Below are 19,169 nucleotides of genomic sequence, written 5' to 3'. Positions count from 1 at the left end.
AAAAAACATGTTGGAAGAACTGAGTTTTCCATATTCTCAGTTTATGAAGTTGATATGTGTGATAATCAAGTTACTCCTCGTATTGCCTCCAACCTGGCCTTCCATGAGTGAATTAAACACATTAAAGTTGACTAACATTTTCTTCGAGAGATACTTGTGCAAAAGCTCATTACCACCACTTATGAGAAGTCCAATATACAAATTGTTGATTTGCTTACCAAACCTTTGGGGGGAGCTTGTGTTAAATTTAATTGTAACAAGTTAGGAGCATATGATATCTATGTTCCAACTTGAAGGAGAGTGTTAATGGTTATTTTAGTATTTTACCCCCTATTTGGTTTGCGGAATGAAATTGAAGTAGGAAAGGAACCAATGGACGAATGAAATCAAGGCAGAAATGAAATTACTTTTGAAGTGCAATTACCATGTTTAGTTAGTAACATGGAATGATAGTAAGTATTTAGTTTCGATGTCTTTTCAACATATGACATTCCTCAATGGCTTCTATAATGGAACGAGTCATTTAATTTTTTTTTTTTTTTAAAAAGGCCAAATCCATAATTATTTAATTTTATATTATTATTTTTAGTTTATAATAGTCGTTTTTTTAGTGTTAATATTATTTTTTATTCTTTTTACTATTATTTTTTAAATTTTTATAATAATATTATTTTTCCTTTTTTATCATTGTTGTTCTTGTTTTTGTTATTAGGTTTATATAAATAAATACTATTGTTATTGTTATTATTATTAGTTTCTATTATTATTTTTATAATAATTATTATCTTTTAATTTTTTATTATTATTATTATTATTATTATTATTATTATTATTATTATTATTATTATTATTATTATTATTATTATTATTATTATTGTTGTTGTTGTTGTTGTTGTTGTTGTTGTTGTTGTCTTTTATATTATTATTGTATAATTACTATTAGTTGTTATCATTTTAATAATAAAAACAAAAAATATTATTATTATTATTATTATTATTATTATTATTATTTGTTGTTTCTTTTTTATTATTATTATTTATTATTTTTAGAATAATTATTACGTTTAAAATATTTATTATGATTATTGCCTTTTTTTTATTATTATTGTTCTCGTTATGGTTGTATTATAATAACAAATATTATTACTGTCATTATCATTATTTATTATTATTTTTATTATTTTCAAAATAATTACTATCCTTAAAATAATAAAAATAATTATTATTATTAGTTTGGTCACTTTGATCATCAATATGGTTCTTGATTTATTATTATAATAATAAACAATGTTATTGCAGTTATTCTTAGTTATTATTTTTATTGTAATACTAATAATATTTAGTATTATTACTCCCTATCATTTTTTATATAATATTTTTTATTATAAATTAAGTTTAATGGAATGAAGATGGATTCCATTTCATTTGAACTTGAATCACAATTCCCCCATTTGCATATCAGAATACGATTTTATCCTTGATTTTACAAACCAAATGCAAAAATGCGATTTCATTCCTAAAACTTGATTCTATTTTAGGCCTTATTTTGCAAACCAAATAGCTAGGGGGTTACTATTATTAAAGTTAGTGTTATGTTAACAAGTGAGGGTTAATAAGGGTATTGCGGTCATTGAAATATATTTGATATGTATTCTAAATAGAGGGAGAGACCTATCGTTGTGTTAGGTCATTCATTTAACTAAAAATCTCTACCTATGATATCGTGATTTAATCTTTGCTATTATTCCTGTAAGACGTATGCTCCGTCCTTACCATGCATTTCTTATACTTATTTACCCAACATTAGTCATTAGTTGGGTTCTAATGTGGGATCATATCATATCTCAATTTCAATTCAGCTAATCATTTGAATTTAGAAAATAATTTTTTTCTACAATTGGAGTAATACCATTTCATGTATTGTTGTTATAGACTTTTATTATTATCATGAATGAAATTATAGAATCTAGCAGCAAATAAGAAAATGTGCATTTCTTGAAAATTCTCAAAGAAGGTATATGCAAATATCAAAAACCTCAAAGGTGTTGTATGTTATTTATCCTAATTGAATTAAGTTGTAATATTGAAAATTTCTAGAATTTGAATCAGGAAAAGCAATAGGAACGCTAGCATGTGGATATTGGATGGAGGATACTGCAATTTAAGTGAATCAAAAAAATTGAGATGGTGTTTTATGCACTAGTGCTTGAATAGGATATAGTAATTTGAGTTTAAGCCTATAGTTTGGTGTTTGAGAGAAAATGCATGTGGCATAAGTTATTTAAAACTTTGAAACAAGAGGTATGGATAGGCAGCTTCAGGACATTATGTAGATGTTTATCCACTATCTAATAAGCAATAGAGAGCAACTTGTGACAAACCTCTACATTTGATAACACCCTTACCTCGTATGTAGTTGAGTTGAGCATTGAAGAATAGGTCCTCTGAGCCCCAAAATTGAAGAAATCAAAGTAGACAATCAATAAATAAGGAAGCACTTCAGACAGACAACTTCCAATATCTCATGACTTGGGATGGATTTTGAAATGGGTTTATTAGTGTTAAGAAGAAAAGGAGGACAAAAGAATTTGTTGTAAAGCAATTTGGACAACAACCACGCCATCAATGCCACGAAGAGCAGTGTGGTATTGTACTGCAAGCACCATGAACAACAACCACACCAAGCGAGAGAGAGAGGTTACTTGGTTTGGGAAAATCAATTTCATCCTCAAGAGGATATGTGCATCAACCATGGAATTTTCAACGCCAATTACAACTCAAAATAATTGTACGTGATAAAAAAAAATTTATTTATTTATTATTGTTTAAGTCATTTCATCATAATGAACATTATTGATTAAACCTCATCATCGGGTGAGGACACAATCAATTATGCCCATTATTCTTCAAATAATCAAAATCATGGAAGATTGCTTTCTAAATTCTAGGTTTACAATAATCAAACACTCAAATAAATGTAATAATCATCATCATCTTATGAACATGGCTACAACAAAGACATAAATTAATCACACATGTGAGGGCAATCTTATAGATATGCAAAGTTGTTGGGAATTAAGAACAAATTCTCGAAACCTGTGAGAAACAAAATAGAGAAAGAATACACGCCAAAGAAAAATCAATCACACGCACAAGACAGTATTTACGTGATTCAGAAATTTTTGCCTACGTCCACAGAGTTGCAAGAATTTCACTGTTATCAGGAAGAAAATACAGAGAGTGCGGCGGTACAATGCTCTCCTTCTCGCTCTCTCGCAAAGTATGACCACATATCCTAATCACTCAAAAACAATTATTTTATATGCTGCGCATAGGGTTCCGAATGGACTAAGTCTTACGGCCCAATCCTTCGCTCCATAGATTAAGCCTTATGATAGAAATCTCTTATTAAAAAAAGCTCGGATCATCATCCAAATTTAACGCAACTAGGCTCCACGAAAAAGCCCAACAAAAGTAACATAGATGCATATTTTGTGTATATATATAAATGTTCACAAGAGATGTTCATATTAATCTATGTTCAAATGTCAAGAGTATGTAATAAGAACATCTCCTGGATAACTTACATGCCAACATAAAAAACTTTTGCCCCCAGATTCATAGAGTATAATATACAAACAGGTGCCCGAAACTTCAAATTTTGAGAAAATAATTTGAAAGAAAATTTAAAATTATGGTAAACATATATCCAAATAAAAATCATAAAAACTGTAAAATCATGAAAAATAATTATAAAAAAAATTGTTGTAGGGCCCATAAGTGGGCCCCATGCCTTCTTCACTCGTTTTCCTATGTTCGGGTTATACTGACTCGAATCCCTATAATTTCACTAGTGGTATCTTCTCTTCTCCATTCTTCAATACATATAGTGATTTTTGCTCCTTTCTCATTCAAATTTAAAAATCCTATACCAATTTTAAAAATTAAAAAAGTGTTTTATACCATCCAAATTTCCAAGAACCACAGGCATATGTTCATACAGAAGAGGATAAAGAATCAAAAAACAAATCAAGGAGAAATTGGAACAAGTCCGAAAAATTTGGAACAAGTCTGAAATCTAAGTGAAAGGTTAGAGAAGGAGATGTAAAATTGTAGTATGATAAGTTTCTAGATTCGGGACCTTTGTTTGCAGATTGTCCAAATGGTGCACAATCTCAAATCAAATTAAAAGATTTGGTTATCAATAATGCGTGTGATGTGGAAAATTTGCAAAGGATTTTGGAGTTTAGTAAAGCGGATGAAGTGATGAAAAAGGTGGAAAATCTTAGAAATTCTTCGGACATTCTGTTATGGCTCCCAAAAAAGGATGGTTGCTTTAATACAAAGTCCGCATGAGATGTTATCAGAGTTAGAGCTCCAAAATTTGATTGGGCTAAGTAGGTTTGGAATAAATTGTTATCGAAGAAAATTTCTATCTGTATGTGGAAGACTGCTTTTGAGTGCCTAAGTGTTGATGAAAAGGTGAGAAGGGGCGTTTCACTTGTTTCGGCATGTAATTGTTGTGAGATGAGGCGATCAGAAGATTTAGAACATGTATTAAATAAGGGAGACCTTGCTTCTGAGGTTTGGAGGAAGGTTTCGGTGGAGGTAGGTGTTCCTTTCTTTAGGCAACAAAGTTGGAAAGAAAGAATCCAAAGGTGGTTTAATAGGGCTTCCAAGTTCTCTCAACTAGGTTTATTGATGGGTTTGATTCCTTATTTAGTAATTTGAAGGCTGTGGAGAAGGAAATGTGTGGCTAAAATGGGAAGAAAATTAGAGAGTAGTACTGATGTGTGGCTCTCCATTAAGTATTGGGTGGGGGTTTTGAGTAGGAACATGACAGAAATGGTTCAGTTAAAGGATGCTGATTTTCGGGTATTGCAGAATCTGGAAGTGCAAATTGTGAATAAAAGAATTAAAATTATACAAAGTGTGATATGGCTAAAACCGAGGCAAGGGAGGTTGAAACTAAATTTGGATGGGAGCAGCCTGGGGAACCCAGGGCCGGCTGGTGGTGGTGGCATCCTTAGAGACCATACAGGTTCTTTTGTGATTGATTTTTCAAAATATTTTGGTTCTTATTCAAATAATGAAATTGAATTGAGAGCTGTGTTAGAAGGAATAAAGATTTACAAACATTTGGGTCATACATATATCGATATTGAATGTGATTCGAATATTATAGTTAATTGGATAAGAGCTAGGAAGTGCTCCTTGTGATATTTGTGGGATTTCTGGGAGCAGCTTATTAATTTATTGGAGGGAGTAAATTTTTCGATAAATCATTGGTATAGAGAAGGGAACAAAGTGACAGATGCCCTGACTCGACAAGGTGCTATGATGAGGAATAGTTTGTTTACAAATAGTAGTCAACTCTCTAGAGTTGGCAATGATTTGTATAAATTAGAGAAGATGGGTACGGCTTATATGAGGTATGTTTAACTGATTTCCTTTTGAAAAACTTTATGTTTTATGTTGTTTATCTTTTGTTTTGTTTTGTTGCGTTAGGTTTGTTTTGTAGGTCATGTTTTGTTTTGTTTTGTTTGGACTTGTAACTGGATTTTTGGTTGGATGTTGGTGTTGTTCTTTATGAGGTTTTTAAAGTGTTGTTTTTATTATCTCCCATTGATTATCTTGTAACCACGTTATTCCTCCGTAAAGTGAGGGGTTTCAATAAATAAATGCAGGTGCCGCCCTTCCTTTAAAAAAAAAAAAAATTTAAAAATTTTAAAAAATTTATAAAAAAAGAAATCTTCATAGCCATTAATGATTTGGGTATGACTTTAATACCAATTTTATAAATATATTTTCTCAGAATAGTACACCAATTTCTGAAACAACAATAATAATTTCCCAAATCAATCACATGAATATAAACATGAAACATAAATTAATTTAAAGATGTGTACTTTATACAAAAGAATCCATTATTGAGATTTGAAAAGTTCTGTGATGTAGGAGAAGAGCTTACTACCTTTTTTCTTTCTCTGGACCTGTATCGTGACAGAAGACCATACTACATTAGGGTGAGGATACTCTTCTTGTTTCTTAAATATCAGCATAAGGAAACCATACTTATCATGCGCTACTTGTGCCAACAACAGCCACACATACCAAAATTCCATGACTTGGTGCTTTAAACCCATACCAAAATATGATGATTACTTATCATAAGACTCATTAATTTCATGCTTCCAAAATATGAGATACTCATTTAATTTGAGTTTTATAAAATAGGTTATGTAAGTGCACAAAAATTCTAACATACTTGGCCTATCAAGGGTCTCACAAATTGCGTGAGAGAAGCAGAACAACAGAAAATGACTATTTGTAACCTGGTTGTGATAGTGGACGAGGTTCTTTTTGTAGTTTGTGGCGATTCTGTTATTGATCATTTCCTGCATGCATAGAGGCTACGTACTGCTCTACCCCATTGGATTCTTTTTGGAGCTCATGAAAATTTGGTGGCAGTCAGTTGCTATCCGGGAGATCATGAAGATTACTGGGGCTGTGTCGCTACTTCTATAATTTTTTCACTTCTCGTAATTGTGTTTCCCTGCGGCTTTTAGCTATTATAAATTACAATCGGTGTTTTTATCTAAATGTTAATTCTGAAATATATATTCAATAAAACCTGAAAAAAGACAGACTCATGCGGGAGGTTTGAGAGACAATAAAAAAACCAACTCTTCTACACAGCGGCAATACAACATGAAAAAAATCAGGCAAAAGAAAACAGAGCTCCTCCAATTACAGCAGCAAGCAGACAACTTCAACCCAATCAGAACCCAGCCCAGATTCACTAGCAAAAAAACCAAACCCTTGAATGACTCTTCAGCACAGCAGCAACCCATCAAGAAACACGAAGAAACAGCAACAATTATAATCGATGTTATCATTTGGCTTTTTAAGCTTCAGATGCTTCTGCTTCTTCCCAGTGCTCTTCTCAAAGATTTAGTGCTTTCAGTGTCTTCTTGAGGCCGCTCAAGTGTTTTTTGATATTGGAGTTTCTGACTTCGGATATTTTGGCATAGGATTTTTTTTGCTTTTTTCTTTTTTCTTTTTTGGAAATAGTACACATTCCATGAAGGGAAAATGTGGTTTTTCTTTTTCTTTTTTTAACGGTCTACATATGAGAAATTTGGTAAAAATACATCATATAAGATGTTTAGTGTGGTATTTGAAATGGCAATGTTAAGATGAAAGAACATGCAAGAATGATAGAATTTATCCATGTGAAAATCTATAGGAATTACACAAGCTAGTATAACAACAACAACAAATCAAGTCTTAAATCGCACTAGATAGTGTTGGATAGATAAACCATTTTCGATCTACCAATACATTTGCATGATCATTGGCAATCTTCTCTAACAAATTGAAGGCTATTAAATCTTTACTCACTATGCGTTTCCAAGTTATTTTAGGTCAACCTATCCCTTTTAGTGCTACTCATAGTAACTATCACACTCTTCACTTGTGCACTATAGGCCTATGTTAGGTATGTCCAAACCATTTAAATTGTCCTTCCCTTATCTTCTTTTCTACAAGAATTGCCCCTAACTTAGCTTAAATATGTTCATTTATTAATTTATCTTTTAACATTATAATACTCATCTACCTTAACATTCTCATATCAATAACTTTTACTTTTTGGATGTGTTGTTTTTTAGTTGCCCAATATTATAATCCATAAAGCATAACTGACTTTACAATCTTCTTATAAAACTTATCTTTTAATTTTAAGAATATTTTATGATCACACAAAATCATTTTTCCATCTTATTTGATCTATTTTAACTTTATACATTATATCTTTTTAATTTTCCATTTAATTTGCAGAATAGATCCCATACTACTATGACTACAATTACATTATACATATTTTGTCTTATTGGGCCTTGGATCAATGGTAAGGTTGCTCCTTTGTGACCGGTTGGTCATCGGTTCGAGTTCAAGGAAACAACCTCTCCACATAAAAGTAGGGTTAAGGTTGCATACACTGTGACAACCCTCCCCTTACCCTCATGAAACGGGGAGCCTTATGGCCAGGGACGCCTTTTTTCTACTTACCCTAAAAGCTCTAAATTCTAAACCTTCTCTTCAAATTCTAACTTAAATTCTACTCCACTCCTAGTTTCATCAACCAAAACAATATATCTACAAACAACATACATCATGGAACCTTTCTTTGGATAATCTTAATAAGTTCGTCTATCACTAAAGTAAGAAGATAAGGATTCAAAACAAATTCTTGATGTACACTTATTATGTTTGTAAATTCCTAGTCTCTCCACCTATACTCCTAAAACTAGTCGTTATTTCAACATACATATCCTTTATGAAACCAATATACATAGTGTCAGTCAAATACGATGCCATAATTAGTCTATCTAATTATTATGGCATGATTTTATATTATTTCTATAAATATTCTATGATTATTAGGCTGATTGTAGTTGATATTATGTAATTAATAGGCTGATTGTAAGTAATTAATAGGTTGATTGTAATTGCTTTATTTAGTCTCTTAGATGACTGTAATTGCTATTTTTCAGCCTTGTAACTAACATTTCTATTTGTAATATGATATGAGAACCCTCACACAGAGTGGTATTCAATCCAATTGACATGGTATCAGAGCTTTGTCTCAATTAGGGTTCTAATTTTTTGTTTTTTTTCGATTCTTTCTGGTGGGTGTTAAACTACTATTCAACAGTTTCTATTGGGTTGGGATTGGGCGATTGATTCTGTTAGCTATAAAATCTTTCGTGGCTGTCGACATTCTGTTTCGTCACACAAATCTTCATAAGTAGATCTCCTAGACATAAAACTATATTGATTTTTTGAGACCCTTGCTTCTAACCTTAATTTTTGTTCACTTACATTTTCCCTCTATTGTATGACTCATTAGTTTAACTCCACAATAGTTATTACAATTTTGGATTTCTCCTTTATTTTTCAAGCTTCAATTGGTGATGAGATAAATTTAATAGAATAGAACGGTGATATCATTTCAGTGAGACTGTTGGATACATGTGTGATAAGGTAACAGACATACAACCTTTAAGTTCCTACAAGAATGAAGACAATGTGGGTTGAAATAGGAAGAAAGACTTAATAGCCCTGAAAGTGGAATTCTTGATGAGTCAGATTAATCGTTAACAATGGAATGGCTAAAATGTGAGTAATTATCAGCACCTTGAAAAATTTCCCACTAAATAAGCTAGGATCATTGTCCATGCATAGACTCATGAAGCACAATGCCAGTGGTACATCACATCTCTAATTCTAACCATCTTAAATAAGCATTCATCAAACTTCTAGCATGATTCATTTTGACAAACACCTGAGGATTGTTATGCCATCAAGTTATACTTTACATGAATTTTTACTCTTTTGAGACAATATAATGCTTGAAGGTCTGTTTTTCTATGTTAAAAGAGGTTCCTTTTTTATATTTAATCAGTTTCCAGACGCATACTTTACGCATATAATTCCTTATCAGAGTCTATATTCTAAAGTTTGCCTTTACTAAACAGCATGGAAAGAATCCTAGAGCGATACGAGAGATATTCATATGCACAGAGACAGCTTGTCACAACTGATTCTGAAATACAGGTAATTCACAGCCATCATACCAACACATGATAAGGAAATATATATAAAATACTTTACAATAATAGGTACTTTCTAGCTGTTGTGAATGATTGTCAATGTTTAATGTACTCTTGGCAATGCCTAAATGTACTCATGGCCTACAGGTAATTCACACAGCCGTCGAACCAATACATGAGAAGGATGTAAATATAAAATACTTTAGACTAATAGGCACTTTCTAATTATTGTGAATGATAGTCAACGCTTAAATGTACTGTTGGCCTATCCAACCACATGATTCTTGTGTTTTTTATATTCTCTAATTAAGGGGATCAACTAGTTCATATATTATCAGTTTCCTTTCCAGTTCAGAATATCCTATGGCTGCTTCTTTAGTCTAAATAAGCCCAAGTTGGGTCTTATATTGAGTTTTTCTTTTGGATTTAGGACCCTAGTCCAATGTTGAAGCCTGGAGCACAGTTATCTCTCTATCCATTTTTACACTAAAGATGTTCTTTAGCTGAAATTGTCCATGGGTGTAGGCACCATGGAGATTTACAATGTGTAGCATTCTCTGTTTATTTTTCTTCTAGTTGCATTGCCCCCAAACCTAACAAGATATTGTTCTAGCTGTTAAGTTACATTTGGTTCACATAATGTCTGTTGTACAATGTAATAAGATGGGAATGTAATAATACAAATATAATAATTTAAACAAAAATTTGTTAATAGTCATTTCTTATATGTTCCATTTTAGGAAATTCTAAAAAAATTTATACTTTTATTTATTTAATGATGAGAAAGCACCTTCTTTTGTAAGTTATAAAACCATAGTATTGACTGTTCAATCAAGTCCTGGGAATAGACAAATGTAAACTGACAGTTCCTACGGTTCAAATGTTCCTAAAAGCTGTCAGAATCTTCTGGATGAACTGTGTTGAAAATACATATAAGTTCAATCTTTCCTCAAAAAACTTATTAAGAGCAGCTAGCAAAGAGCTACTCCTTTTGTCTATGTTATCCTTTTGTTGAAATCATCTATTTATTTACTTAAGTCTGACCTAAATGCGCAGCATCTACATAAAATTTGCATGAGTCCCACTAAAATTAGTAGTGATTTTATGCGAAAAAATAGAGAAAATGTTACTTTACTGAGTTGTGTAACCATTTTCTAAATGCTTGATAGGAGAGCTGGTGTCAAGAGCATCCGAAACTCGTGGCTAAGATTGATGTCTTACAAAGAAACATAAGGTAATGACATCATTGCATCACAGTTATAACAATGTCATTAACAGTTAGTCTTCGGTTTGAAAGGTTTGTTTAGTTGCTCACTTTAATGCTATGCGACATGTTTGTATGGGAAATCAATGCCTTATATGTTAGGTCTCAAATAAGCGATTATATAAAAAGACTGAGCATGAATGGCTTAGTTTAGAGACGGATTATATATATATATATAAAGGCCTTTAATCTGTATACAATTAAAAAAAAATTAAAAATTTTCAAAGGTATAAAGAAACAGAAGGGGGAGTGAAATACGCATTCATTTCAGGTTGTTAGAAGCCTAAACTTTGTTGAATGATGCTGATTGTTGTCATGGTCTGTTAAGTGGAGTTCATCAAACGTGGTCATGTCTAGACTCCAAGGTCCTATTTCAAATTTGAAAAATGTTAGAAACAGAAATAGAAATATGGAAAAGAATCTACTTTTTGTTTTTAGTTATTATGAAAAGTTAAGAAAATACATATATATATATATATATATATATATACATATAAAACAAATATAATGAAGAAAACATTAAATAATATTTTTTCTTTTATTTGTGTTTGATTGTTTTCCCTAATGAAATTCTTAATTTGTCAAAACTGAGCCTATACAATGTGGCAAATTTTGTTCAGCCCGGACCACTACACGTCTCGATGAATGTCATTTCACGACAATATGGGTTGGGAATGTGTCAGATTTCATCAGATTTCATATTTATTCTTTCAGGCACTTGACGGGAGATGATCTCGATCCCTTAAGTTTGAGAGAGCTTCAAAACTTAGAACAACAGCTTGACAATGCTCTGAAGCGCATACGTACAAGAAAGGTATAAATATATTATACATAAAGTTTTATATTTTTTTCTTATCATTAATCATAAACAGTACATTACATCTATTACGTGCTTTTGCATATGCAGAATCAACTCATGCATGAATCCATTTCCGAACTTCAGAAGAAGGTAAGACTTCTGTGAGAAGGTCCATGCAGTATATGGAGATTTTAAGAAATAAATTTTGTTGGGTGTGCAAAATTTCCTGATGATTAGGATTCTAGTTGTGCATTTACATCAATTATATAACTAAATGTTTCTAAGAATGGAATAGAATCAAGCTGGATGAAATCAAACTTATCACTTGATTTCATGGTGCCCCATATTTTATCCCCTTTTTATTCCATTTCTTTGCACAAACCAAAAATGATGTTAGGTGGTTCCTACAATAGTTAGTACTTGTGAGTCTCTATTCCCCTTGTTTCTGATAGGGGTGAAAGAATTACATTGTGTTTAGGAGTATAGATTTGGGATCTTAGATTTGAATTTAGGTTGACTTGGATAAATTTTAATACAATTTTATATTATATTTGATCTAAATCCAATAAAAATTGGAATCTAAGGCCTCTCTAAAGAATAGGTTATTTTGGATATGTGGACTGATTTCCTCTTGTTGCTTCCAGTTTTCTTGGCTTCAAACTTTGCAGCAGCTGTTGTATTTTGGATTTTTGGTTGATGTGCATGCAGTTCTGCTCTGCTATCTTCATGTTAAATTTTGTGGGCTATATGTGCATATAACTAAAATGTTGACTTATGTTTTACTTCCATAAAGGGTTTGTCCACTTGAAACCTAACAAGTTGGAGGTTTCATGTGGAAATAAAAAAGCCTGAAAGGTCCCCAAGGTTAATGGCAACTGTATTTTTATATGAGGGTATTTTCGTATTTTTTAATAGGAGCTATTTATGTGATTGTAGCTTAGGGGTTTTTTTTTTTGTTTTTTTTAAAAGAAGGGCGGCACTTTCATTTATTTATTGATAACCCCTCATTTTTTTGCGAAGGAATACCGTGGTTATAAGACAATCAATGGGAAATAACAAAAGACAACACGTTAAAAATCTCCCAAAAAACAACATCAACATCCAGCCAAAAATCGGGATACAAGACCAAACAAAACAAAACAAAACAAAACACGACCTACAAAACAAACCTCACGCAACAAAACAAAACAAAAGATAAACAACATAGAGCATAAGCTAAAACCAAAAGGAAAGCAGCTAAACATATTTCATATAAGTCGTACCCATTTTCTCCAATTTATACAAACCATTGTTAATTCTAGGGAGTTGACTACTATTTGTAAACAAACTATTCCTCCCCATAACACCTTGTCGAGTCAAGGCACCTGCCACTTTGTTCCCTTCTCTATACCAATGATTTATCGAAAAATCTATTCCCTCCAATAAACCAATAAGCTACTCCCAAAAATCTCACAAATACCACAAGGAGCACTTCCTGGCTCTTATCCAATTAACTACAATATTCGAATCACATTCAATATCGATACAGGTATGTCCCAACTTTTTGCAAATCTTTATTCCCTCCAACATAGCTCTCAATTCAACTTCATTATTTGAATAAGTACCAAAATATTTTGAAAAATCAATCACAAAAGAACTTGAATGGTCTCTAAGGATGCCACCACCACCCACCGGCCCTGGGTTCCCCAGGCTGTTCCCATGCAAATTTAGTCTCAACCTCCCTTGCCTCGGTTTTAGCCATCTCATACTTTGCATAGTTTTAATTCTTTTATTCACAATTTGCACTTCCAGATTCTGCAATATCCGAAAATCCGCATCCTTTAATTGAACCATTTCTGTAATATTTCTACTCAAAACCTCCACCCAATACTTAATGGAGAGCCACACATCATTACTACTCTGTAATTTTCCTCTCATTCTAACCACACATCTCCTTCTCCACAGCCTCCAAACTACTAAATAAGGAATCAAACCCATTAAAAAACCTAGTTGAGAGAACCTGGAAGCCCTATTAAACCACATTTGGACTCTTTCTTTCCAACTTTGTTACCTAAGGAAATGAACACCTACTTCCACCGAAACCTTCCTCCAAACCTCTGAAGTAAGGTCTCCCTTATTTAACACATGCTTCAAAAAAATTTTTTCATTGACTAGAAAATAAAAATTGTGTAGGGGCTTCATAAACATAGCTACGCTGTCGAAACACGTAAATCTTTGTGTCCTTTTTTTTTATTTTCCTATTTGATTTGCTGTAGGAGTGTGTATAACTTTAGCCCCACCCAAAAAAAAAATTTGTTTTTAGTACTGGAGAAAGAATTATATATATATAGATATATGTAAGACTATTACATACGGTTTCCCATGTTTTTGTAATAGGAAAAAGTATTGCAGGAGCAGAACAAGAAGCTCGCGGATAAGGTAACTGCAATTTCTGTTTTGCGGCTAATGAATGAAATACCAAATTAGTAGTCAGTTTCATCTCTTTTGACAAAGATTGTGATAATATATATCTTACTTCTTTTTGGCCCTCTAATTTGAAATAGATCAAAGATAATGAGCAGACATTGGCTGAGCGCATGCACTGGGAGCAGCAAAACCAAGGCCACAACTCATCCTCCTTCATTCAACAATCCCCGCGGCAGCGCCCTCCATCACTACCACTTCCTTCCTTAACCATTGGGTGAGTACCCTTTTCCTCTTCTTACCTCCCCAGGGAAGCGAATGCGCGCGCAAAGGTGATAGTAGGTAAAGCAGATTGCTTACTGCAACCATGCTGCAGAATATTTGGTAGGTAAAAATGAAATAGTATCATAAGAAATGAAAACAAATTTATTACTTTGTTTTTTCGGTACCTTTCATTTAATTTTCCATTCCATCCCTTTTCTATCCCATTTCATTTCACAGCATTGCTTAGTTTGGTTTGGTATGGGAGCTTCCTAAAGCCAATCAAGCATGAAACATCTGCAATCCACGATCTAAAATCCTTTGGCACTAATTACGAGGTGCCTCTATCACCGGTTTTATGTTCTCACATCTGAACACTCTTCACCTAGTGGCAGACTCTGGAATTCTTTGGTGGAGCAAACATTAATTTATATATTTTCATAAAAGGAAATAAAAACATTAAGATAGGAAAATAATACAATCTATAATAAACTATAAGCATGTGTATTAAAATTATGAATAGCTAGATTTACACTAAATTATAAAATTAGATAGTTCAAATATGCTTATTACGCCCAACAAAGATCCAAAGTGGAAACAATTCGTAAGAATCTCAATATGCATGCTGCTTAAGGAATATTTGTCCAGTGGGAAGGAGGTGGGAGGGGGATTGACGAACTGCAGTTGCTTGTAAGGAGGTAAATTCAGTCCACTGAAAAAACAAGGTGCGGTGCAAGGATGTTTTGCTTCTTGTATTTCCATATGGTGTAGAGTTTACTTTTTTGCAATGTAATTAGCTAGTGGTTCAATTGGAAATGGCTTTTTTTCCCCCTTTTGAAATTGAAAACAACCACAAGCTGTTAATTTTCTGAGTTGTAATTGCGTGTCATTTGTGGTCACAGTAAAACAACATTGACTATCTCCGTGAGCTGATTTCTTCATTTACAGGACGACCTTGAACGGTTGGCCAATTGAGCTGCTAATTAACAATATTGTATGAAAACAATTCATGCAGCGGAGCTTTTCAAACAAGAGTTGAGGAGGAGGCTGGCGCCCAAACTCGGCGTAATACCAATACTATCATGCCATCTTGGATGTGTCCCCGTGCCAATGAATAATGCAATGCAGATGGGTTCTTCCCAATAAGATGTATGTATCATTTCATGGGCTGGCTGGCTGCAGCTGTGAAAGATTTCACGGTCTTCTGCAAGCGTGTCCCTAAGTTTGTCCAATTGTGTAGAATTTAAAAAAAATAAATATCTATACCATTGTTATCAGTTGGTTTGAATCTCTCTCTCTCTCTCTCTCTCTCTCTCTCTCTCTCTTATTTTTCAATATTCTTCTTTTATAAAAGTTACTCTTATAGTAGAGAACTTATTCGATAGGCCAAGTTTACCACATCAGTAGTTCACAGACTAACCCAATAAAATAAAGAGAACTCATATGCTTATCAATATAAGCACACCATATTAACTCTCTTTCTCATAAAAATTTGGGAAAAAAAGACAAAAATATTTGTCAATAGTCATTTTTTATCCGATAAAATAAAGGTCAAGTTGAACATATGAAAGTTGGGTCAAAAAATACAAAAGGAAATGAAAGCAGCATAAGACAGTTAACCGATTAATTCAAGCAGTCAATAGGCCCATTTCCCATCCTTTATAGTTTGGCAACCTTAATAGATAGTTGAGCGACTCATTTAGGCAGTCTATTGGTCATAGCAGAATTTGAATTTTTGTATTGTCCTCTTATGATTGGTCGGGAGATTTGAATTTGCCATGCGTCCTAATGTTATCACATGTCAAGCAACAATATTGGCATTTGGCGCTTGGTAGTTAATGGTAGTTAATTTGAATTTGAATTTTCGAGATTCAAATTCAAAAATACTTTTCTCTCTATTTCATCAAAGGTCTATAAAAGGACCTCTTGAGGAGAGATGAGGACACCTCTAAGTGGGGCCAAGGAGAGAATTTTTCTAAGAGTTTTGATGAGTTTTAAAAAAGGGAGTCTTGTTGAAAGGAAGAAAGAGAGAAAATCACACCTCTCATTCATTGTTTCCGGGTATTTGGGGAGTGAATTATAGTGAGAGAGTCCTCTATTTAATGTACAAAGGATTTTCTTTTAATAAGGTCACTATTAAACCTTTCATTTCATTAATTTTCACATGTTTTTATGAGTTTTGTATGAGGAAGCATGTTGATGTTTTTTTTTTTTTTTGAAATGTACATGTTCAATGCATCATAATTTCTCTATTAATTCACGTCAATAGTGGATGTTAACTGTATGGGAAAAGGCATGTTCAAAAGCCTCAAAAAATGCATGTTTAATCAAAATTCATATGCAGACAGTTAACCAATTCATTCAGGGGATCAAGTGTCCTCTACTTGATTTGAAAAGTAGTTGTTAGGCTACCAAGGAGTTGACTACCCTCTACAAATGGTCAACCGTGAAATCTTGAAAGTGCATATTTTTGCACATTTTCATGGTTTTTCCCAAGATTTCAAGTCTTCTTTTTTTTTTTTTTTTTTTGAGAGTCTACACTTAGTAGAGTATATTAGGTCAAGTTTGAATATTGTTTTGCTAGAACTTTTCATGGTTTTTCCATGAAAAAAAAGAACCAATTTTTCATCTAAAAATGACTTCATGTAAAGTTTTTACAAAGTTTACAACCCTTTACAAAGTTTTCAAACATTTTTGGAGTCATACATTCATGATGTGGCTCTTGCATGTTCTCCAAAACCTTTTAAAAACATATTTCAAGGCAGGTTAGTTGTTCTCAAACCAAAAATCTACACTCTTTTTTTAAGTTTAAACAAGAAAAATACCATTTTCAAAGCAAATTACCCATGAAGTGACTTGAGACTATAAAAACGGAGTTTTTCTTAAGGTTTAACTTGACTTTAATATCTATTTTACAAAGTTTTTTTGGTTGAAAAATTAGTTTTCTAATAAATAAAAAAAATGGTTTTTCAATATGGACTTCAAATAATTTCAAAGTACTCAAGTGTTTTCAAGTTTTTTTTTTTCTAAAATTCATCAAATTATTTTCAAAAACTTGTTTTTAAAAATATTTTAGTTAACTACGTTTCTCCAGTGGAGGATTGAAGACAATTTACCTTTCTAGATCTAGCCATGACTCAAAAAAGAAAACTAAGTGTTTTCTTTGTTCTTTTCTCATTATTATGTGTGTTTTGTTAGAGGAATTTGAAAAGGCATTAAATGTAGTGGAGCTCTCATGGGGATATGGCTCAGGATGAACTCTATAAATGCCTTTTCAAAATGGGTTAAAGCGATCAATCGCTCTCTACAAGTGGTTGACTACCTAATCCTGCAAGTTCATATATTTCTAATTTTTTCCCTTTTTCCAAATTTTGAACTTGTAAGTGGGAGCTAGACACACACACTCACATAAGCCAACTGCAGTAACTATTCTTGGAATAGGTGCTTTAGAGTGGTAGACCTTTTATATCTCCACTTAAGAAGATTTAAAAGCCTACCTTCCCTATTCATAATGGTACTCCAAAACCAGACTTTTGTAGAAAAAGTTTTCTTTTATTTTACCACTTCAAAAACCAAAATAAATTGGCAACTTCATCTTAAATAAAAAGGTAAGTAAAGGGCCAATGGTTTGGTTAATTTTACTTTCATTTTCTTACATCACCAAATGTATGTTTATTCAGGTGTAATCCCAAGACGGGGGCTAAATTGGGTATTTTGAAAATACTTAATTTGATTTCAACAATTAGTCCCTATTTTAAGATTTAACACAGACAATCACCAGGACTTGAAATTAATTCAATCCAATAATTTTATATTCAATTATACCCAATTAATTATCAAGTGATTGTAAGGTTATTCAACATACGCACATGCAAGATAGGTAATGAAATGCGTTGCGGAAATTAAAAGGAGTAAAAGAAGAGAGAAGGCAAGCACAATTTTTATGAAGTTCAGCCAACCTAGCCTACATAGGGCCTTGAGCAACCCACTCAAGGATTCCACTAAATCCCTGCTCCGTTAACCTAGATGGAGCTTCCCTTACATCCGCTACTTATGAGAGGTACAACTTCCTCCTAATCTGCTGCTTACAAGAGATACAACCCTCTCCTCAAAACCGGTTCATAACTCGAACCGTGATTACAATATAAATGTTCTACAAAAAACTCCATAATGCTTCTACATAAGCTAGTGAGTACAATAGAAACTTTTAACACATATTCATATGATAAAAACTTGAAGCTCAATGAGTGTATGTAATGTGGTCAATAAAATCTCTGAATAATCTTTGGTTTAAAAGAATATGACTATTCCGCTTCAAATATTGAATCCAACCAAATGATCTCAATGCAAATATGCAATTTAATTTTGCTCTAGAAATCTAGATTAATCAGTTTTGTTCCAAATATCCAAAACACAATATGATCTTTGTATATGAATATGTATATCTATAATATGTGTTCCAAAGATCAAAAACCTAATATAATATTTTGAAGAAAATATCCATCAATAATATATATATTTATGAGCTCTTAGAATATGTAATCAAGTGGTTTTGTAATATCGAAAATATCGAGTCTTTAAATGAATAAACACTTGAATAAAAAATATTCAACCATTGGCAAAACTTTTCCCAAGTAGTGATCTTTTCAAAACAATCAAGATCAATCTCTCAAATAATATTCAATGATAAATTTTGGAGATGAAAAACTCTTTGAGAATAAGTAGTAACAAATAGATCGATTTACCAAACCTCTATACCAAGTTGAATGCACAACAATCGCTAGAATGCCTTTTGAAAATCAATGTAGCCTTAACTCAGATTTGA

General features: G+C 32.4%; 1 protein-coding gene across 1 annotated transcript in view; it reads left to right on the top strand.

Moving 5' to 3' along the window:
• LOC131165630 (agamous-like MADS-box protein FUL-L) overlaps positions 1 to 15,632 on the top strand; it is a 30,982-nt gene extending 15,350 nt beyond the window's left edge. The window contains exons 2-8 of the mRNA XM_058123580.1: positions 9,543 to 9,621; positions 10,787 to 10,851; positions 11,596 to 11,695; positions 11,789 to 11,830; positions 14,057 to 14,098; positions 14,224 to 14,360; positions 15,360 to 15,632. Coding sequence (XP_057979563.1) covers positions 9,543 to 9,621; positions 10,787 to 10,851; positions 11,596 to 11,695; positions 11,789 to 11,830; positions 14,057 to 14,098; positions 14,224 to 14,360; positions 15,360 to 15,462 — 568 coding nt within the window. The 3' untranslated portion in view covers positions 15,463 to 15,632. The remainder of the gene's footprint in view (positions 1 to 9,542; positions 9,622 to 10,786; positions 10,852 to 11,595; positions 11,696 to 11,788; positions 11,831 to 14,056; positions 14,099 to 14,223; positions 14,361 to 15,359) is intronic.
• The last annotated feature ends 3,537 nt before the right edge of the window (positions 15,633 to 19,169 follow it).

The sequence above is a fragment of the Malania oleifera genome, chromosome 1 (assembly GCF_029873635.1).
Source record: "Malania oleifera isolate guangnan ecotype guangnan chromosome 1, ASM2987363v1, whole genome shotgun sequence".
Lineage (NCBI taxonomy): Eukaryota > Viridiplantae > Streptophyta > Magnoliopsida > Santalales > Ximeniaceae > Malania > Malania oleifera.
This window is presented reverse-complemented; position numbering and strand designations above follow the sequence as displayed.